This window comes from Eubalaena glacialis, chromosome 13, assembly GCF_028564815.1.
Source record: "Eubalaena glacialis isolate mEubGla1 chromosome 13, mEubGla1.1.hap2.+ XY, whole genome shotgun sequence".
Lineage (NCBI taxonomy): Eukaryota > Metazoa > Chordata > Mammalia > Artiodactyla > Balaenidae > Eubalaena > Eubalaena glacialis.
Genome location: NC_083728.1, coordinates 63,297,801 through 63,320,172, shown reverse-complemented (window position 1 = coordinate 63,320,172; position 22,372 = coordinate 63,297,801). Strand labels below are relative to the sequence as shown.

Here is a 22,372-nt window from a genome sequence, read left to right as displayed (position 1 = left end):
GTCTCCCAATTCCTCCCACCCCACCCCTTTCCCCCTTGGTATCCATACATTTGTTCTCTATGTCTGTGTCTCTATTTCCCCTTTTCATATAAGATCATCTATAACATTTTTCTAGATTCCACATATATGCTTTATTATACAATATTTGCTTTTCTCTTTCTGACTTACTTCACTCTGTATGACACTCTCTATGTCCTTTCACGTCTCTACAAATGACCCAATTTCATTCCTTTTTGTGGCTGAGTAATCTTCCATTGTATGTGTGTACACATCTTCTTCATCCATTCCTCTGCTAATGGACGTTTAGGTTGCTTCCCTGTCCTGGGTATTGTAAACAGTGCTGCTATGAACACTGGGGTGCATGTGTTGTTTTGAATTATGGTTTTCTCTGTTTTATTTTTATTTATAAATATGTTGGTGGGAAGTGGAGTCTATTTATTTATTTATTTATTTATTTTTGGCCACGTGGCATGCAGAATCTTAGTTCCCCAACCAGGGATCAAACCCGTGCCCCCTTCAGTGGAAGCATGGAGTCTTAACCACTGAATCACCAGGGAAGTCCCTCCACTGGTTAAATTTTAAAAAACAGACAACCCCAAGTGCTGACAAGCATACAGAACAACTAGAACCCTCCTACATTGCTGGTGTGAGTGTAAAATTTTTCATCATTTTGGAAAACTGGCAGTTTCTCCTAAAGGCAAACATCCATCCATCTGGGACCAGCAACTCCACTCCCACGTTTTTACCCAGGAGAAATAAAAACATATGTTCAGAAAAAGACCTGTAAGAGAAAATTCATAGTAGCTTGAGTCATAATAGCCAAAATCTGGAAACAACCCAAATATTTGTCAGCAGGTGGGTGGATCATCATATCGTGTATATTATTTATACCAAGGAATTCTGCACAGCGATGAAAAGAATGAACTATTGGTGTACTCAGCCAGATGAACACGTCTCAAAAAATGATTCTGAGCCAAAGAAGCCTGACTGTACATCTCCTATGAGCCTAGTTATTTGAAGTTCTGAAACAGGTCAAGCTGTGAGACGTGGTAAAAGTAGAGGTGCCACCTGCGAAGGCAGAGAATCTGGGCATGAAGACAGGTGTGCATGGCATCCAAGGGCCACTTACATCAGAGACGTGTTAGATTTGTGAATTGTTACAACCGTTTTTCAGCTGATGGAAAAGAAGCACATTGAGGAAGGCCTTTCCTGATTCCCACAGAGACCTTGTCTTCCTGGAAAGAAAAGATGCCTCTTCTGAGGTCAGGGCCTCGCTCCAGCACCACCTCCCCCTTCACGGACCCTCTGACCTCCTGTCTCTGCAGCTCTTTTACCAGTTCCAAGGCGTCCACACCTGAGAGTCTTGAAACAGCCAGCTTGGCATTCCTGCTAGTCCCTTTTGCCTCCACATGATGACGTGTCGCCTCACCCCCTCTTCTCACTCTGTCCCCTGCGCCTCGTCTCCTTTAGACAGCGTCTACATCCCTATGTGCATTGCTGTCTCAGGTTTGATGCCTGCTTCCTGTCCTGCTGCATCCCCCAGCCCGCTATGGAGGAGGTGCTCCACTAATATAGATTGACTGCGTGAATGAATGAATGAGCTGCGTGATTCACCCATCACATCCCACCCCATTTGGCTTAAAATCCTCCCGATTTCACACCCCAGGATTAGGGGGCTTTGTATAGACTTGAGGTTATTCATCTTGGGATGGGGTTGGCGACTGCCTCCTTCTCCGGGGATTTTTGTGGACGTTGGTCCCCTTAACGCAGGGTTGGGACCCCGGCTGGCGCATCTGAACTGGGGCACTCTGAGGGGGAATGAAGGAGAGAGGTGTGCGATGCTAGCGGGCTCCGACCATCCCGGCCATCGCCACCAGGGGGCAGCACTAGGCTGCGCGAGTCTGCCTCACTTCCTCTCTCCGGGCTCTGCTGGACGGACAGGTCCCCATCTAGCGCAGTGGGGACCGGGGAGCAGGGCCGCCCCTGCCATCGTCCCTTTAGGGCTGGCCTGGTGCCTTCACACCTCCCTGGGGCTGAGGACTCTTGTCCCACCTTGTCCTCCTCAGGCCAGGCTGCAAGGAGTGAGGAGGCCTGAGAGAGGGCTTGAGGCCAGCCCAAGGGCACGCCTCCGGGTTAGACCCCAGTCCCTCCGCACCCAGATGCGGGACCCCATGGGAGAGCCATGAGGCCTGGCTGGGCTCCTCCTGGGCCTCTTCCATGAGGATCAGTTCTCTGCGAGGCTCAGGGCTCCTGGAGGGCTGCTTTGTTGTTGTTATTTGTTTGTTTTTAACCTTTGCATCCCCTAAATAAGGCCTGGCATGGAAGAGGAAGAAGGTGGTTAAAGCATGGGCTCTGTCACTCCCAGCTGTGTGACCCTGGGCCTCAGTTTCCTCCTCTGTAAAATGGGTATAACAACAACAACAACAACAACAATAATAATAATAAAACTTCCTGCTAAGAGTGTTAGGAAAATTCAAGAAGACAGTTTTACCTTGCTGGCTGATCCTTCACACATGCCTACTTTCTGTTCCTTCCATCCTGCCCCCCCTCCCCCCACCCACCCCCAGCCTTGCAGCTCCTGCCGCCTGGAGGGCTCTCTCCTGAGATATCCCATGTCTCATCGTCAAACTCAGCTCATATGCTACTTCCTCATGGAGGGCTGCCATGGACCCCCGGGCGAGAGGAACCAGCCACCCTCTACCAGGCCACCTGGTTCATTGTTTTTTATTTATTTATTATTTTTTGGTGCGGCATGCGGGATCTTAATTCCCTGACCAGGGATCGAACCCGTGCCCCCTGCACGGGGAGCACGGAGTCTTAACCACTGGACCGCCAATTTTGCCAGCACATACCTCTGCCTGGAATTGTCCGGTTCCTGTTTAGTTTACTTGATCAGTGTCTGTTGTCCCTAAAACTTCAGCTCTGTGAGGGCGGGAACCTCACTGATTTTTTTTTTTTTTTAATAAATTTTATTTATTTATTTATTTATTTATTTATTTATTTATCTATTTATTTATCTATTTATCTATCTATTTATCTATTTATCTAATCTATTTATTTATTTATCTATTTATTTATCTATTTATTTATTTATCTATTTATTTATCTATTTATTTATCTATTTATCTATCTATCTATCTATCTATCTATCTATCTATCTATCTATCTATTTATTTATTTATGGCTGTGTTGGGTCTTCGTTTCTGTCCGAGGGCTTTCTCTAGTTACGGCGAGCGGGGGCCACTCTTCATCGCAGTGCGTGGGCCTCTCACTGTCGCGGCCTCTCCTGTTGCGGAGCACAGGCTCCAGACGCGCAGGCTCAGTAGTTATGGCTCACGGGCCCAGGTGCTCCGCGGTATGTGGGATCTTCCCAGACCAGGGCTCGAACCCGTGTTCCCTGCATTGGCAGGCAGATTCTCAACCACTGCGCCACCAGGGAAGCCCCGGGAACCTCACTGATTTTGTTCACAGCTGTCTCCCCAGTACCCAGCACAGTGCCTGGGACATAGTAGCTGCTCAATAAAGATTTGTTGTATGAATGATGAATGAAAGAAATCATGTGAAGCACATAGAAAGCTTGCAATTAGGGACTTCCCTGGTGGCGCAGTGGTTAAGAATCCGCCTGCCAATGCAGGGGACACAGGTTCAAGCCCTGGTCCGGGAAGATCCCACATGCCACGGAGCAACTAAGCCCGTGCGCCACAACTACTGAGCCCGCGCACCTAGGCCCCGTGCTCCGCAGCAAGAGAAGCCACTGCAATGAGAAGCCCATGCACCGCAACGAAGAGTAGCCCCTGCTCACTGCAGCTAGAGAAAGCCTGTGCAGCGACAATGACGCAACACAGCCAAAAATAAATTAATAATTTTTTTTTTTTTTTAAAAAGCTTGCAATCAATAATGACCATAGTAAATTAAATTAGCAGAGTCCCCAAAAGCCAAGGCAGGGGGGCAGGCCATCCTGGGAATAGAGTGAGCCTGGAGTTCTGGCAACTGGGAGTCCTGGAGGACCCTGGTCCTCTCCTGCTTGTGACCCTGAACTCCTCACTCACCCTCTCTGGGCTCTGCAATAAGGAGGACTCTGCAGCCAGGGCTGCTCAAGGAAAAAAGGAGATGGGACTTTTTTTTCCCCTTCCTTCTCATCCTGTTCCCAGAAGGGCCCAGCTCCTGCAGGGAAGCGAGGAGATAAGGAGGAAGGAATCTGGAGGAAGGAGTGGTAACTGCAATTATTGTGCAAGAGATGGGGAGGGGGGCTGGGTTGCCAAGGGGCTGGGGAGGGGCAGCTGGAGAAGCTCTCCAGCCTGGGGAGGGGCTGCGCTTTCCCCGAGCCCTCCCTTCCCTCTCCTCCTGCCCATCAGAGGTGTCCCATCTGCTCTATTGGCAAAGGGATCCCTGAGCCCTGGGTGGGACCTGCTGGGTCATACTGGGACGTCCCCTAACCTCTCTGGGCTGCATTTCCAGCTCTGCTAACCAGTCATCTGTCTGCTTTCTCTTCCTCCCAGCTTGTGGTGAGCTGGGGGCAGGAGGCGTGGGAGGTGGATGGGCTGCTTGCTGTAGGCGCCCCCTCCCCAAGCCCCATCGCTTATTGGGAGGGGGGAATTCTTGTCCCCTGGGCACCATCGGAGGCTCTCTCTCTGAAGAGTGGGCATCCCAGATGGGGGTGACTTCTTCCCTGATGGGTGCCTTCCATCCCCTGCCCTCAGAACTCTGTGAGTGAACTCTGAGGCCTGCCTGGAGGAGGAGGCAGGGGGACTGTTTCTAGACTGAGAAAGCTCTGGGGTCTGGAGTTTGGGGGAGAATCCAGGGAGCTGTGCAGTGGGAGAGTGTGTGGTTATGCATGTTTCCATCTGCGTGTGTTTGCATGGGGGGCATGTGTGTGCGGGGGGGCGGATATTGGTGGTGTGTGTGGTATGTGTCTTGTCTGCTCGTGTGTGTGTGTGTGTGTGTGTGTGTGTGTGTCTGTGTCCATGAATATCTCATTTACATGGAGTGTTTGCAGTGCAGGTTTGTGTGTGGAGGTGTGTGTGTGTGTGCTCGCGGGTCTCCATGCACCTCAGTGGGCTCTGTGTCTGTGTCCTTGTGCGGGGCACGGTCTGTATTCGGGGTGAGCTCACAAAGCTGCTCCTGGGCCCTTTTCCCTCCTTCAGTCAGCAGGCTCAGCTGGCCCCCTTAGCCCCCTTGGACCTCACCCTGAGTGGGTTCCAGCCTCAGAGCTACCCGGGGGGGGAGGGTCAGCCCAGGAGGAGCAGAGCAGAGGGCAAGCCCCCACCTCCACTGGCCTCCCACCCGGCTTGGGGTGGAGTTTCCAGCTCCCTGTCAACTGTAGGCTCTTCTGGTGCCATTTTACAGAAGGGAAAACTGAGTCACTCGTCAGTCCCCTCGTCCGTGGCCGACCTTGCTACCCCCCATGACATTGCCTCTGCCCTGGTTCTTCAACATGTATTTACTGAGCACCTACCATGTGTCAGGCATACAAAACCAAGCAAGACAACGTGCCTGCCCTGGCGAGCCAATGTGTTAGTGGGGAAACAGACACCAAAGACATTCACAGGGGAGAAGGGTGAAATGGTAATCACGGGCGATGGGACAGACTGATGGAGGGCACGCACTTAGTTCAGGGTGGGTGGAAGGTCCCCTCATTTGAGCAATGACCAGAAAGAGGCAGCCTGGGAAGATGCAGGGGAAGAGAGTGGCCCCAGATCTGGTCATTGGCAGAGTGAAGTTCACCCGCCATCTGGCCCCGCAGCCTGCACTCCTAGCTCAGCACAGCTGGATGGGGCCACTCACCCTGCTCACCAAAACATCCCGAAGATGTAAAGTGGCTTCTCAAAACGATGAAAGAATTAGAAGGAAACAGGAAATGCCACAGAGTATTTATCTAACCTTAGCAGTGGGCCGAAAACCCCAGAAGCAGCATAGGAAAGGATAGCCGGATTTGGCCATGTGGAGCAGGTGGGCCCTCCTGTGGATGCCGGTGATAAGGACGTGTCAGTCATCGGTTGTAACCAGTGAACCACTCTGGTGCAGATGCTGCTGGCTGTGTGGGGGCAGGTGATGTCTGATCACCTTGACCTGCCTGCAGCAAGAATCCTGCTAGCTCGGTTTAGCCAGAATCCCCCTTGACCCATGATGTTTCGTTTCTTCTTAGTAATTTTCCATCCATTGTCCTCCCCCCTCCCCCCGCCACCCCCCCCCCGCTATAAATTTCCAGTTTTCCTAGTTGCATTTGGAGTTGAGCCCAATCTTTGCAAAAACCCCATTGCAGTGGTCCCTACACCTATCGTGATCGTCCTGAACAAATTCTGCCTTACCGTTTTAACAAGTGTCATGAGTAATTTTTTCTTGAACAATGGTTGGATTTATGCTTTTGAAAGCTCATTCTGCCTGCTGCACAGAAAATTGGTGCATGACCATGGTTATTAGGGAGAGGCAGAAGGGACTGGATGGAGGCTGCTGCTCCTGGAGGCCTAAGTCAAGGCGGGAAGAAATGGGCACAGGTGGGTGGACATGAGACACACTTTGAAGGGAGGAGTCTCCATTCATACCTGCTTTAAGCCCTTACCTGGCTGCCATCGCTCCCTAATTGAGACCCATAAATTTAGCCCATTCTGGCAACTGCCATGTCACCACACACTCCCTTTCCTCTCTCTATGTCTTAGCCCCACCATGCTCCTTCCCACCCCAGGGCCTTTGCACATGCTCTCACCTCTCTCAGGAATGTCTTTTTCTTTGTTTAATTCTTTTTTTTTTTTTTATAAATTTATTTATTTATTTATTTTTGGTTGCATTGGGTCTTCATTGTTGTGCATGGGCTTTCTCTAGTTGCGGTGAGCAGGGGCTACTCTGTTGCAGTGCGCGGGCTTCTCATTGTGGTGGCTTCTCTTGTTGTGGAGCACGGGCTCTAGGCGTGTGGGCTTCACTAGTTGTGGCTCATGGGCTCAGTAGTTGTGGCACGTGGGCTCAGTAGTTGTGGCTCATGGGCTCTAGAGCGCAGGCTCAGTAGTTGTGGCACACGGGCTTAGTTGCTCCGCGGCATGTGGGATCTTCCCGGGCCAGGGCTCGAACCCACGTCTCCTGCATTGGCAGGCGGATTCTTAACCACTGTGCCACCAGGGAAGCCCTGTTTAATTCTTGATTAAAGATCTCAGGTCAATCAGCACTTTTCAGAGAAGTCTCTCCTGGCTCCTCCAGCACCATGCCTGACCCTGCTGTGGGTCACAGAGGAATTTTGTACCTTGTGTGATTACTGGTTTAACATCTGCCTCGCTATTAGAGTGTACCAAGTGGGGGGGGGGCGGGGGGGCAGGGCTAATGAGAGTTTTGTTGAGCCCAGGGCTTGGAACAGAGTACAGGTGCAATAAATATTTGTCAGATGGCTGGCTGAATGGCTAATAAGGCCTTGCTGGGCAGAAAACTTAGACCACATGCCCTCATCAGCTGTTAGCTCAGGTCTGGCTGCTAGGCCAGTGCCATCAGATGGGGCCAAAGTGGTGGGCTGATGTCACTGACTGCAGGAGACTTAAGCAACCACAATTTGGGAGAGAGAACTCCCTGCGACCTGTCTCATCCTATGGCAGAGGGCGGGCACCCACTGAGCCATGGAGGCTTATCTAGCCCACCACTTGACACCTTGGTTATTGGTTAGCACTACCCGTCTACCACTTCCCCAGGCTGTGACTCCTCAGGGGTGGGAACAGGGCACTTTTTATTTCTGGGTGCTCAGTGCCCAACACAGAGCCCAGCATGGGCAACACATCCAGTGAAGAATTGTAGACCCGAACTGCACAATCTCAGGTGTGAAATTCTGAGAGGCTTCAGTTTAGTTGAGAAGGGCTTTGGGGAGAAAAGGAAGAAAAGGGACTGCCTTAGTTTGCTCTGGCTGCCGTAACAGAATACCATAGACAGGTGACTTAAACAACAGCAACTTATTTCTCCCAGTTTTGGAGGCTGAGAAATCCAAGATCAAGGTGCTGGCCAATTCAGTTCCTGTTGGAGAACACTCTTGCAGGCTTGTAGAGGGCTGTCTTCAACAGTCTCTTCTTTGTGTGGGTGTAGAGGAGGGAACAAAGGAGGTGGGAGGGAGAGGGAGAGGGAGATGGGGGGAGAGAGAGTGTGTCACTGGAAAACTGGGTTCATCTCTTGGTGGGTGTGCAGCGAAAAGACACAACCAAGCTAAAGATCAGGAGAAGGAAGGATTTATCATTACTGGCAGCAAGTAAGGAGAATACCTGGGATCTTTCCCAAAGCAGTGTCTCCCCAACAGCAAAATTGGGGAAGTTTTTTTTTGGCCACACAGCTTATGGGATTTTAGTTCCCCGACCAGGGATCGAACCTGGGGCCCCCCGCAGTGAGAGTGCCAAGTCCTAACCACTGGACCACCAGGGAATTCCCCAAATTGGGTAAATTTTAATCCCCTATTCATGAAGGGGATTGAGCAGAGGAGAATTCAGCATAGAATTGGGGCAAAGGTCGACAGAGTCCAAGTTTTAGTTGATTGAGGTCAGGAGGGTCAACATCATCACTCCCTTGAGGAGGAACAACTCTGTTTTATCGCTGAACTCTTGTTTCTTGACTACTTTGCCTTTGTTCCTGCATTCCCTCACTTCCCTGAAGATCATTAATTATTGAGCCCTGTTAAAGGCCAAACATTGTGGCTGGGCTTAGATCACAAAATGGCTTAGGCCAAAAATGGCTACTCTTATGTCAAGAAAGCCATGCCTGGTTCTTTCTCCGGGGACCCCTAACCTATCTGCATACAAGAGCAGGCAGAGCTGGTGGGTTCCAGGAGGGACCCCCGTTTCACCCCCACTCCTGGACCCTGTTGTCCCAGGACGGTTACAGGATCCCTCCCCCCTTCCCGCCCCTCAACTACCAGCCTGAGCCTGGGTCCAGGGCTGGGTTCCCTTTCAGAGGCTGCTCCCAACTTGCTGTGTGTGAGGGGGTGGGTCACCTCTCGTGCCTCACTTTCCTCTCCTATGAGAGTACGAAATTAATTTTAAAAAAAAGAAAAAAAGGGGGGGTGGGATGAATTGGGAGATTGGGACTGACATATATACACTATTGATACTATGTATAAAATAGATAACTAATGAGAACCTATTGTATAGCACAGGGAACTCTACTCAATGCTCTGTGGTGACTTAAATGGGAAGGAAATCCAAAAAAGAGGGGATATATGTATACGTATAGCTGATTCGCTTTCCTGGACAGTAGAAACTAACACAACATTGTAAAGCAACTATACTCCAATAAAAATTAATTAAAAAAAAAAAGATGAGAGTAAGGTCATTTACCTGCAGACACAGAGGACTCAAGGAGGGAGTGGAAATTAAGAGCAAAACAAACAAAAAGAACGAAATCAACAGATTTCCCTCTTTTTTTGTTATTTCTTTCTTTGCATTTTTTTGGTTTTCTTTTCCTCCCTTCGGCCGCTCTCTTCATTCCTTCTTGTCATTCCTAGATCTCTTTCTTCGCGCTAAAAAGGAGGTGCCCCGGGGCCGTCCGGATTCTGGAGCTAAGGTCAGGTGGGGGACCTGACCCGACGCCAGTTGGCTAGGGGAGGGACCTGCTCGGGCGCGAAGACCAGACTCTCTCCCTTTTCAGGGGAGTTTTCTGGCCGGGGTGCGGCACAGGCGTGAGACCGGGTACCCCCAAGGCCACGCGCCTGGCGATCCCGCCAGTCGCGCGCGAGGACACAAAGATCCCGCCGGGGCTGTGCTCCTGCCCGCCCCGCCCCTGCTCCAGACCGCAGTCCCATTGGCTGAGAGCCCCTGGGGGCGGGGTCAGGGGCGGGGGCGCGGCGAGCCCGCCCCGCGAACCACGCCCCCTCCCCAGCTCTGTTCCCGCAGTTCGAGCAGAGCAGCTGGCTGAGCGGAGTGGATCGCAAGGTAGGGAGCTTCTCCGGGGACCCCAGGAGGGGTGTGGTGGGGTGTCCCCGCCCCGAGGGAGGCCCAGGAACCTCCGGGATGGGACCTCGGCCTCTTCTGCCGCCGCTGCCCCCATTCACCCCCCCCTCTGCAGGGTCTTCCAGCTCGCCGGCAGAGGGCCCCGGTCTGGGTCTCTCTAGGCCCCTAGGAAATGCCCGGGCCGCCTTGGCCTATTCGGGGAGCGCGGGTTACTCATCCCCCTCTGGAGAATGGTGGGTGTGGTAGCCCCTGGAGGGATGTGGGGCGGATGTCGGGTTGCATTTCCCGCCTGGCCACCTGTTTTCTTCGGGCGGAAAAAAACCTCGCCTCCTCCTCGTCCCGCCCCCGCCCGCCCCCCCGCCGCCTTACCACCCTCCCCCTGCTTTCGCCTGTCGGCTGGAGCAGGATGCGGTGACTCGCGGTGCGCTGGGGCGAGGCGCGGCGGGGGTGGGAGGCGCCGCTCGGGGAGGTGGAGGCAGCCACCAGCCAGGCCTGGCCGCGCCAGCTGTGGGCTCAGTGGTGGGACCTCGGCCGGGCTTGGCGGGGAGGTGGGCTGGGGGTATCCTGGCGCCGGGCGATTGGCCGCGTCTGGGGAGGAGGAGCCGCCTGGCGCTCGCCCGGTGTGTTTGCGTCTGGATGGGGGGCCCCCGAGGCCTTGCCGAGAAACTTCTCCCGCGCCCACAGGCTCCCTCCCCGACAGCCTCACTGGCAGCCCAAGTTTGCAGGCCGGAAATGCAACGGTTTTTTGTTTTGTCTTGATTTCTAACAGGGAAGCCCCTGGTCCCCACAGCTTATCTGGGGTTGGAGTGGATGTGTGTATTGGGGGTGGGGGACAGGAGATCAGCCCCTCCAGGCACGATCTCCGTTCCCACAGGCGGGGGTATCTCACTGCAAAGTAGGAGGCTTCTCTGAGCCTCCGTCTCCCCATCAGTAGACTGGGGATGTAACTTTTCCTATCATAACGGGGTGAGTGAGAATAAAAGGAGATGGCTGACCCAGTGCGGGGAGGAACGTTAGCTACTGTTAACATTTTTTACTGGCTTTTTGCATATTTCTTGGTCTCTTCACTCCCTCATTGGAGGAGTCTTGCCCCTCCAATGCGTTCGCCACCCTGAACCCAGGGAGAACTTGTAAAAACAGGTTCAGATCAACCCCCGGCCTAAAATCGTCCACTGATGCCCCCATTGTCGGTCAAGTCTCAAACTTTTCAACAGAGCTTTCTATTATCTTCCCCCGAGACCCTCCCAGCCTCTTTCTGCCGCCCGTCCTCCCTCCCCCTGGGCCTTTGCCCCTGCAGGTCCCAGGAAAAACTTCCCCACTCCGCCTTTAGGACTCAAAGCAGCCGCCGCCGCCTCGGGGCCAGGGGCCTCCTCCAAGCCCCCTCTGTGCTCGCCTTCCCCGGGCGGACTTGATGACCGCGGTTCTCAAAGCTGCCGTCTTTGTCACTCCCTCCCCCCACCCCCGCCCCCAGCTGGCGCAGGAGCCCCAGCAGAGCAGGAACTGGGGCCTGTAGCGCCGCCCAGCCCAGCCCGGAGTAGATGCTCGCAATGAGCTCAGCCAGGCCCAGCGCCGGGCTCTGGGTCCTGGGCGGGGACGAGGGTGGGTCTTTGTCTCACTGAGTGGCAAAGTCAGGGCATTTGGTTTGTGTCCCATCAGCAGGGACGGGAATGGGAGGGATTATTCTAGATGGCCCCAGGCCTGACAGTTCTACCGTTAGCGGCTCCACTATTGTTTCCGGGCCTTTGTATCTGGCACCCCCTGCACAACATCCTCCGCACGACGTCCGCCGGGCTGGGAGGCTGCACCAGGACTGTCCCATTTGACAGATGGGGAAACTGAGGCAGGGAGCGGTGAGGTCGCTTGCCAGGGGTCACAGAGGGAGTGGAGTGCAGAGTTAGGCCTGAGACTCAGGTCTGACCGAAGCCCTGGGAGAATGGAGGCGAGGATGGAATACAGGAAGGCTGGAAGTGGGGGTGTTGGGGTGCGGAGTCGGCCCCTAGTTACGAACAAGGGCTTGGGCTCCTCCCAGGAGGGCTGCCCAGGCTGGGAGCCGGCGGGCTCAGGGTCCTGGGTGGGGCGGGCCGGTTCGGGAGCGCTAACGGGGGGCAGTGCTGGAGGGGCGCCTTTGCTTCCCGGTCGCTGGCCCTCGGGTTTCCGGCCTCTTCCCAGCACTCTGGGGCGGCCGAGCAGTTCCCGGCTGGGCTTGCCGCCCCCCCTCCCCGGACGCGGGCATCGCGGGCTGCACCCTCCGCGCCGAGTTCGTATTTCTCCCTGCTGCTGGCGCTGCAGGCTCCTGCCAGGCCGCCCCGCCCTCGTGCCGCCTCCACTCGATTCCCCACTTCCCCCCACTCCGCTCCCTCCCCACTGACTCCCCGCCCCACCCCTCGGCCTCGGCCCTCTCTGAATCCCCGCCCCTTGAGTCCCCGCCCCCTCCCTTTCCCCCTTTCCCCCTCCCCTCTATCCTCGCTCTATTCCCCCTCTGCCTCGCCAGAGCCCCACTCTCCCGCGAACAATGGAGGGAAATGTGGCCCAAGCCCGCCTCGGGCTCCTCATGGGCCTCCCCTGCTTCCTGGGACCCCACTGTCCAGCCTCCGCTGACTCACCCGGCCCCTCGGTCCACGTGCCCTTGGTTCTGCGGGGCTGGGGCTTAGCTGGGCTGGAGGCCGAGAAGGGAAGGGAGGCGTCTCTACTGCCTCAGCTTACAGACGAGGAACCTGGGTGTACTAAGGTGACTTTGTGACTCACCTAGAGCCCCCCCCCAAAAAAAATTTCCCTTCCACCCTCTTATGCTGGTTGAGAGGTGGGCAAGGCCGATAACCCGGTAACCCGCACTACTCTTTTGTGTGTACTACTCTGTGTGGGTTGACCAGCATCTACCTTGCTGGGGGGAACTCCTTAGAAATGCAGAATCTGGGACTCCACCCCCATCTTCAGAATCTACCAGTCGGTTGGTTCTCCAGTGTCCTGTCCTGTTCCCTTCATGCGGGCTAGTAGTCATCCCCACCTGCCAGCAGTGGCCTGGCCCTGGGGCTGGGAGGTGTCTGAACATGGTGCCCAGCCCTGGCCTCCCCCATCCAGAAACCCATGGAAGGCTCGACACCCCATTTTTCAGAGTAGGCTTGGAGAGATCTGGCTTTGCTGAGAACCATGCTGAGAATGAAGCTCCCAACTTGAACTCAGCTCTTTCCCCTCCATCTCCCTGCCCTCAAGGGTCTGAAAGCTACCAAGAATGGAGCCTTGTGGAACGAACTGCAAACTCCTTCTCACTAAAGTGTAAATGACTGATAGCACTGCCAAGGATCCCCTCCCTGGAGTCAGCAACTGGCTACTTGGCTCAAGACAGACGATTGGTGGGGTTTGAGGCTGAGAGGGCAGGAGGGGAGGGGGTTAGCAGGGGCTCTGCAGGATTGGGTCTCCAGTCCCTTGATATATGGGTGGGTGGAAGAGGGGTCAGGAAGACCAGAGCCTGGTGCCCAGCTGAACTCTCTGAACCTTCCAGGAGGACGTGCAGGGCCTGTGGAAAATTCCCAGGCTATTTTGGGCTGAGGCCCCCTTCCTGCCCTTTCCCAGGGTAAAGGCCCTGCTGGTGCCAGGGGTGGGGTGGCCTCGCCCCGTCCACTGGTGTGCACACACAGGCAGTGACAGGTGTGCATCCACGTGTGCGCCTGGCTTCAGACACACACGTGTGCGCGCACACACCACACACGTGAGCAGAGCCAAACACGCCCATACAATCCTGTGCACACACAGCCAGACGCATATATGCACATGCACACACAGGTGTGTGCACACAGCTCAGCAGCTGTGGCGTGCCTTGGGCATGACATTCCGTCTGAGTTTGCTGCAGGCCTGAGGCCCGTCCCAGGTCTGGCCTAGAGCCTCCTAGCAGACTGAGCCTCAGTTGCCTGTTTGCAAATGCCCTGCAGCTGTAGGGAGTTGAGGGGGTCCGGGAAGGGGGCTAGTGGCAGTGGGTGGGCCCTGCCTCCTCCAGGGTCAGCTCCAAGGCTCCCCTGGTGTTGCTGGGAGAGCAGTTGCTGGTTGGAAGCACCGACTGCTGCACACCCCCCATCTGTGTGTTGGGGGGCAGCAGCGGGCCTCAGAGCTGGCTCCTGGGCTACTGGCGCCCCCCTCCCCCAGCTGTTTTCCTTACAGCTGGACTTTAACCCAGGCCTCCCCACACAGAGGCCATTCACTCCTTCTCCCTGCCCCCTCCCCCATGCCGCTCCCCCTCCCCACGCAGGCCCCTGGGGGCGGGCTGGCTCTTGTCCAGGCCTGCTCCAGCTGCCCCAGCAGTCCAGCTTGGATGGCCCAGGGGAGGCGGGCAGGGTGGTGGTTAAGGCTCCTGCGTCTCCCAGGCCGGCACTTCCCTTCCCGTCCCCGCTCCGGGAGGCTCTGCTGCCCCCCATGCCTCAGTTTCTCCCACTGCCAGGCGCGCATGCGTGGAGCCCCCTGCTGCTGCTCGACTGTGCAAGGCACCGAGCACACAAGTACACATGAACTCAAGCAGGGGCTTCGGGTCCTAATGCTGGCTAAGACCCTGCTCTGTCCCAGCCCCAGTGCAGGGCCCTAGGACGCGGGGGGACTCCATGCTGCCTTCAGGTTGCTCGCTGCTCAAGACGGTGGGCTTCCATCAGCATCTCTGCGGGACTGGGTATACTAGGGGAGTCAAGGGGGCTGGGGTGGAGAGAGAAGGGGGGCCCCAGTTTGGGCCTGCTTCATTAACCCAGGGGGAGGTAGGCCTGGCAGGGGACATGGGGACAGTCAGACAGACATGGGTATGAAGAATGAAGACACATGGGGATGATGGTGATGCCCTCCTACCCACCGTGTCTCTCTCACCTCTCACCCCTTCTCCCCCAGTGCCCCCCAACCCCTAGTCTCCTTGCTGGCCTTCAGTCACACCTGCCCTTGCCAACCTCAGGGCCTTTGCACAGGCTGTTTCCCCACACCTGGAAGAGCCTCTGTTTTGTTAATGGTCCACTCTTTCTTACTGTCCGGGACCCAGCCTGCACCCTCATTAGAGTGGCACCCCAACCCTGCTACTTTTTATGTTCTTCTATGTATTTTCTTATCAGCCCTTTCAGCAGTCTGTAATGATTATTTATTTTTTGGCCACACCACACGGCTTGTGGGATCTCAGTTCCCCTACCAGGGATTGAACCTGGGCCATGGCAATGAAAACCTGGAATCCTAACCACTAGGCCACCAGGGAACCACCTGTAATGACTTTGTTTATATATTTATTGATCTGTTTCTTCTCTGGCTCCAAATTCAGCCCTGTGTCTCTAGTGCCATGAACAGGGCCTGACACCGGGCACATATTTGTTGAATGACTTTATGATGACAGTTATAACAACAATCGTAGCTGACACTTAATGCTCACTTGTTCTGGGCGGAGAGTATGCAGAGTGCCTAACGTGTATTATTTCATTTCAACTTCATGACAATGGTGTGAAGTCAGAACTATTAAAATCCCCATTTTCCTCATGCAGAAACCAAGGTCCAGAGAGGTTAAGTAACTTGCCCAAGATCACACAGCCGGCAGGGTGGGATTTGAAGTCAGATGTGCCTGACACCAGGGGAAAGAGGGAGATTGTGGATGCGGGGGAGGGCACTTCCCCGCCTCACCCTGGTGTCACCAGGATGCAGTGGTCCCACCTGCTGTACTGGGTGGGGCTTTCCATTCTCTGGGCTGGCCCCCTTCCCAGAACCCCAGGCATTGAACATTCTAGGACTCTATGACCTGTACTGGTGGGTCATGCTGGAGCCCTGACCCCCGGCCAAGGAGCCGGGGCATTTCTGGGGTGGCTGCGGCTGCAGCTGAGAAAAGGGTCAGGAGGTAGCTATGTCACTCCCCCCCCCCTCCCCCAAGCCAGCCGGCCCTCTCCCCTCCCAGCCAGAGGGAGGGAGTCCTGAAAGGGGAGTGTGAGGGACTGCGGGGGACTGTGGGGACAATGTGGAGGGAGAGGTTTCCTCCTTTGGGGGGAGGAGGTGGCCCTTTCCCTGGAGGATGCAGGTTGAAAACTGGTGCCCTGGGGCTGCGTAATTACTATAGACCAGGGTCGTAATTACTATAGACCAGGGTCGTAATTACTATAGACCAGGGGTAATTACTATAGACCAGGGTCGCAGGGGCAGGGCTGGTGGGCTGGAGGCTCCAGGCTGTCAGAGGTGCTAGTTTTTTCAAACTAGTTGGAAACCTAGATTTGGGGGCAAACTCCTGGGATGTGTAAAAGATAGCTCATATTTTAAATTTGAAAACCCCGTGTGAGCCACACAGAACCCAGCAGGGCTGCCCTGTGAACGGGGGTGATGCCTGAGTCAGGCTCCTCCCCCGTCCTGGGGCCACAGGGCCCAGCTCTGCTCCACCTTGGGTCCCCATCCCCCTCCCTGAGCAGGTGCTGAGTGACGCCCACCCAGCTGCCCCACTGTGCAGATGGGAAAATTGATCCCAGAGAGGGGAAAGGACTCAGCCAAGGTCCTTTGGCTCCTGGGCTTTGCTCTTTCCTCGTGGCCTTGAGGCAAGGCCGCCAGTGTGTTGGGTACAGCGGCCACGTGCTGCTCTTGACACGGTTGCCAGAGCGAGGCAGGGACTATGGAGTCCGCTCCCTCCATCTCCACCTGGGTCTGCCCCCGGCCTCTGATGCATGTTAGGGGTCACGGAGGGAATTCGATTTCTTAGCAGCAATCGGAGACTCGGGCTGTGTGGAAATTAACTTTAAGGCCTGGATCTGAGTAAGGGGCCTGGTGGAGATGCTGCCTTTGAAATGCCCCTGCCCCTCAGGGTCCCACGCACTTACCTGCTGGGCCTCCCTCTCCTGGATGCAGGCCTGACTTGGGGTCTGAGCCTTCTTTGGTTTGTGTCCCGGAGTTTCCTGGAGGAACACTTGACTGTTGGTCCCTTTTTTGCCTCTGCCTTCCCCACAGTGTCCGGCACTTAGCCGGGGCCAGGAAATGTTTGATGAGTGGCTGGAGTCCTCATCTAGGTGGTTGGCATTGAAGCATCCCCGCCCGCCCTGCCTGCCTGCCTGCCTGCCTGCTCCCGCCCTCCCTCCTTTCCTTCCTTTCACAAGGATTTACCACGCCTGGCCCGGCGTGTGCTAGGGTCTGTGCTGGGCACTGGGAACATAGAGGGGGCCAATGGTGTCCTTGTCAGTGATGTGACCTGGCATTTCCGTACAGAGCAATGATAGCGGGAGGCCCACGGCAGCTGCAGGAGCCCAGACCAGGCGCCTGCCCCGGCTGGAGTGAGCCGGGCGTGTCTCTGGAGCAGGTGACCTCCACGCTGAGGGAGCCTGGAGCCTGCATTCCACAGTCAGAAGAATGAGTCTCAGATGGCAGACGCTGGGGTGGGGAGGCATCCGGGGGGCCCCTCCTTGCAAGGCGTGAGCCCCTGAGAGCCCCTGTCCCTCTCCAGGTCAGCCATGTCATCTGAGCCTCCTCCTCCATCACAGCACCCCACCCACCAGTCCTCGGCCGGGCTGCTGGATACCCAACAGGCCCGAGATCGCTCACCGTCCCCGCTTCGGGGCAACGTGGTCCCGAGCCCACTGCCCACTCGCCGGACAAGGACCTTCTCAGCGTGAGTGTCAGGCTTCCTGAGACAGGTCGCCTGCGGGGTCCAGAGAGCCTCATGTCCCTGTCTGTCAGATGGGAGACTCGGGGATGGGAAAGGGCTGATTGTGAGAAACTGGGCAGGCGCCTCGTAAACTCTGTACGGCGCTGCTCCAGGCCCACTTGAGGCTGTCACGAGCTGGGGGCAAGGATTGGGGATGGCCAGGGGTGGGAAATCGCTGGGGTCTTAAATCATCAGGCTTTAACGACACACAGGCCTCTTCCCCCATGAGCCCTTGACTTCATCGGCCGCAAAAGAGGGACAGTAGCAGGGTGGCCGCGGTGCCGCAGGGGACCCACACGGTGCCTGGGAGATGCAGAGCTCAGGCCAACGAGTGGAGGCTGCAGCTAGCTGCTGCTGCTAATAGCCTTCGGAGGGAGGGATGCTCAGAGAGCTTTTAGAGGGGGAAACTGAGGCCTGAGAAAACTCTGCCAGCGTCATTCAGAGAGTCATTGTCACCAGGGTCTCTCTGTGAATGGCTCCCAGAGTCGTACAGTGCACAACCTGCACAGCTGTACGTGGTGGCCCTGGCCAGCACTCCCTGGGGCACAGCGTGGGTGGGGACTGGGATAAGCTGGGTGTGCCCGGGAAGCCGGGGGCTGTTCTGGAGGGCTGGTGGGGGCCCCTCACGCTTTCCCCTCTCTCTGGCAGGACGGTGCGGGCTTCACAGGGCCCTGTATACAAAGGAGTCTGCAAATGCTTCTGTCGGTCCAAGGGCCACGGCTTCATTACCCCGGCCGACGGCGGCCCTGACATCTTCCTGCACATCTCCGAGTGAGTCAGCGGCCGGTCTGGGTGGGCTGGGTCTGGGGTGGGTGCTGCCGTGGCCCCGAGGAGGCAGGGAGAGCGTGTGACTCTGCTGGGCGCCGGCCATGATGATGGTTGTGCAGCCAGGCGTGTGTGACTCTGCTTGTGATCTGTGTGCGACAGTGTTCAGCGGTGGGGTCGTGAGCCCGCGGTGGTGGTGGCAGTGCGTCAGAGGCTGCAGGCGACCGCGTGTGCGCGTGTGTGAGTTGAGAACCGCTTGGGGTGGGTCTGAGTGCCCGTGTGGGTCTGGTGGGTGGGGAGGGGCATCCCTGTGAGTCTGGGGAGCTGTGTTTCGCCTGGCGGCTGGGTTCCTGCACTTCCTCGGGGGAAGGAGCCTGGCGAGGTGGGGGGGCTGCCTGCGCTCTGCTCCAGGAAGGAAGTTTGGGGCTGGACCCTTTCTCCTGCCACTTGCTCACTGACGTCCTTCCTGCCTGAGTGTCTGGAAACCCTGGGGCGGGCGGTGGGGGGGGGACCCAGGGTGGAGCCCACACGTCCTTGGCCTTGGGGCTGGAAGGCGTCCAGCAGCCTGTGCTTCACTTCTGGTCTTCTAAGCAGCCTGCAGATCTGTGGGGACCCGATTGGCACCCTGACCCGCACCCCAACCCTTGACCTCAGCGGAAGCCCCCCAACTTTCCGTCTGTGGCAGGCAAAGTCCTTACCCCACACAGCAGACCTGACAATACATAGAAACCATGTTTTTGAAATTAGGATCCTGTTGCACATGTCTGCTGGGATGGGAGAGTTATCCCTTCTGACCCTCCCCCAACATTCTTACACGCCGGGTCTTCAATAGACCCCCGGTACAGCGTAGACATGAGGATGCCACTAGAGCAATGCCTTCCACGTGTGTATGAATCATACATGGATGTAGACATGTATTTCCACATTGCCTCTCTCCAGAAAGGATTTGTAGTGGTTGACAAGGATACACACAGTGCACCAAAAAAATTAGAAAGGAAAGCATGGGGTTGGGGGGCAGATAAGAAAGATGGGGATACTCTGATGCCTAGTTCCACTGCTAGAAGTAGGCTACACGTTTATTCCTGAGCTTCCTGGTGGCCAAATCAAAGAGGGCAGCACCATCTGCGATGTTATTCTTCAGTCAAGGCAAACCAGTTCCGGGGGAGCTGGCTGGTCTTGGTGCTCAGGATCTGAAGGGGATTTTCCTCCTGGGGTTTCATCAAGGGGGCATCAAGCCGGGCACCTCCCTATCACGGGTGAGACGGTGACTCATGTCCCATAGAAAGTAAGGGAAAAGGACTTTCTGGAAAGCTCACTGGGGTTCTGAGGAGTTGAACAGCAGAGGGGTAGCCTGGTTTCTGGGACTCCTGGATGGGGCAGGGGGTCAGGGTGCTGCTCAGGAAAGCCTCACCCGGGCCATCCCCCAACTCGGGCTCAGACTGCCTTTCCCCGCTCTTCCCTCCATCAGGCCCACGGTGCCCTCGTTTAACGTGCAATGTGAGCACCCCCCAGGGGGTGGGGCACCATCTCTGTCTCAGCAACCGAGGTCCCAGGGAAGGAGCTGATTGGGTCTGGGGCTCCTCAGCCACGACCAGAGGGCCATGGTGGTGCCCCCTGGTGGCAGGGCAGGGGGGCAGTTCCTCTGCGAGGGCTGGTGTCCTGGCTTCTCTGAGTGCCGGCCCTGAGTGCTCTCTCCCCGCCCCACAGCGTGGAGGGGGAGTACGTCCCCGTGGAAGGCGATGAGGTCACCTATAAGATGTGCTCCGTCCCGCCCAAGAACGAGAAGCTGCAGGCTGTGGAGGTGGTCATCACCCACCTGGCGCCGGGCACCAAGCACGAGACCTGGTCCGGCCACATCGTCAGCTCCTAGGAGAGGCCAGAGGCACCCCTTCCCCAGGGCTTGGGGGAGACTCTGGGGCCGGAGGCAGGACCAAACTGGAGAGGACATTCTACCGCTTGAGATGGGGCTTCAAGGGGGGAGTGTGGTCCCTTTCAAGTGTCTCCTGAAGGAAGGGGTGTGCAGTGCTCTCGGCCACCAGCACAGCCTCTCACCATCTGAAACGCATTAAAAGCATTGACAAAGGAGAGGCGCCCGCTAGTGGCTGAGTGGAGGGTCTGTCCGAGCCCCACCCGGGACTGGGTCGGTTGGTCTTCCCCAGCCCACAGCCCCTCATCCCTGGAGGAAGGCTCAAAATCCCCAGATCTGGCCCTCTGGGTAGTGACATGGACCCTGCGTGTTTTCCCGGGAGGAATTCCCGCCCAGGCGGCCCCCTTGTGTCTCTCCTCGGCCCTGGGCAGAGCAGGCTTTTCTTTCTGGTTCTCAGCTGGTTGTTCAGGGGGCTGGGAGGGGCGGGGAGTGGGGGGCGGTTGGTACCTTTGCAGTGGGAGGTGTCACAGCTGGGTGTCTGGGAGCCCGGAGTCCTCCACCTGGCAGCGACGTGCTCAGAGGCGAATCCTAACTCTTTTCGAAGCCTGGTCCTTTCTGTCCGTCTTCAGGTTGAGTGATCCTGGCTCAGTGGCCCCGTCACTGAGGTGGTGGGGGGGAGTGGTGATGTCGGTGGGAGAGGGGAGTGCGGAGAGGGGAGGGTCTTTAAGACCAGACCTTTCTCTGGATCCATCTAGAAAAGAGCAGGTGGTTTGCTTCTTGACAGCCTGGTAAAGTCAGAAGTTGAAGGGGAAATACACCTTTGGTGGGGTTTTCTGGAAAACTGGTGTGAAGACCTGCTTAGGATTTTCTTTTTTTTTTTTATTTCATAACTGAAGTTCTCACCAGAGCCAGCTCTGTTTGCACTTCGCTGCCGACGTTGCAAACCTTTGTAGATATTTCCAGTAAACAGATCCTTAGGATTTTCTTTGCTGTGGTTTGGTCTGGCTTTAGTTGTGTTTTAAAAATAGCAATAGCTGGGAAATGCGTCTTGAAATATGTGGCCTATATGTAGTCAAGTGTCCATTTGTCAGTGCAGGGAGGTGAGCCCTTGAAAGACGACGACGGCCTGATCCAGTGTCTTAAATCTGTGAATTTCTGCAAGGGGGTGGAAGGCCAGAACGATCTTGCTGAGGACTGGTGGAGTTATTGTGCGTGCGTGCGTGCGTGTGTGTGTGTGTGTTTAAAGTATAACTGACCTACAACACTATGTTAGTTCCCTGTGCACAACACAGTGATTTGATATTTTCATACATCACAAAATGACCACTGGAGTTTTTAAATAGGCAAGTAAGTGTGTTGGTCACCAGTATGCAGTGAAACATCGTAGTTAAGGAAGTTGATCCTTTTTCCTGGCCTGTCGTGCCCCTCGAAGGGTCCTCCTGCCTCTGCCTTCTGCTGCCCCGCGGTGGCCTTCTCCCCTCCAGCCTTGGATGGTCCCCAGGTGGCCCCTGGAGACCCGTCTGTTGGGTACAGACCACGCTTCCAGAGCCACTTCCCGAGACCCGTGCAGGCTCCCGGAGGTTGAGAGCCTGCGCCTTCCCTCCACCTGCTCCCCCAGGCGTCTCCACTGCCTTGTCCTTATCTTGGCACATGGTTGGGGCTCCGTGTGACCCGCCAGCCCGCCAGCGGGCTGGGAGTTGGATCTGCTCTTCTGAGCTAAACTTCGGGCTCTCTCGCTGTGTAGACTCCTTTGTAAATGGCTCTTGCTCTGTCCTTCCTGGTGACCACATCTTTCTCAGTCAGAGCTGGAAGGGACCCCTCCCCACTCAAGCACAGAGTCCCAAGTTACAGAAACTCCGGAGGCTCTGGGAGGATGGACGGAGGCTCTGGGAGGATGGACGAGGCTCTGGGAGGATGGACGGCGTTGGTGACAGAGCTGGGCACAGAATCCGGATTCCTGACTGCAGGTCTCCTCCCACCAGCACCTCTCTCTCAGTAAAGTCTGTTTTGCGTGAGGCTCTGCGTTATGTGTTAATGGGAATCTGGCTGCCAGGGAGATACTCCTTGAAGCCAGCAGGTAAGGGCGTCTCCCCAAAGGAGGCTGACAGTCATTCTACCTTGCAGTCTGGTTTTTTGGGGGATGAATAAGAAAATGGGATCAGCCCTTCTTCCTTAATCATCATCCTCGTGCGTAGGCAAGCTTAGCAGTGGGATGTGGCT

General features: G+C 56.0%; 1 protein-coding gene across 2 annotated transcripts; it reads left to right on the top strand.

The window, feature by feature from the left end:
* Window positions 1-9,827: 9,827 nt before the first annotated feature.
* On the top strand, window positions 9,828-20,370 carry CARHSP1 (calcium regulated heat stable protein 1). Of its 2 annotated transcripts, none has more exons than XM_061207943.1 (4): window positions 9,828-9,884; window positions 17,320-17,484; window positions 18,169-18,291; window positions 19,993-20,370. In XM_061207943.1, exons 2-4 carry the CDS (start codon window positions 17,327-17,329, stop codon window positions 20,153-20,155), a joined length of 444 nt encoding a protein of 147 aa, XP_061063926.1. In that variant the 5' UTR covers window positions 9,828-9,884; window positions 17,320-17,326; the 3' UTR covers window positions 20,156-20,370. The 2 variants fall into 2 exon arrangements, with proteins under 2 accessions (XP_061063926.1, XP_061063927.1); XM_061207944.1 differs by lacking the exon at window positions 9,828-9,884 and adding an exon at window positions 10,301-10,323.
* Window positions 20,371-22,372: the final 2,002 nt, after the last annotated feature.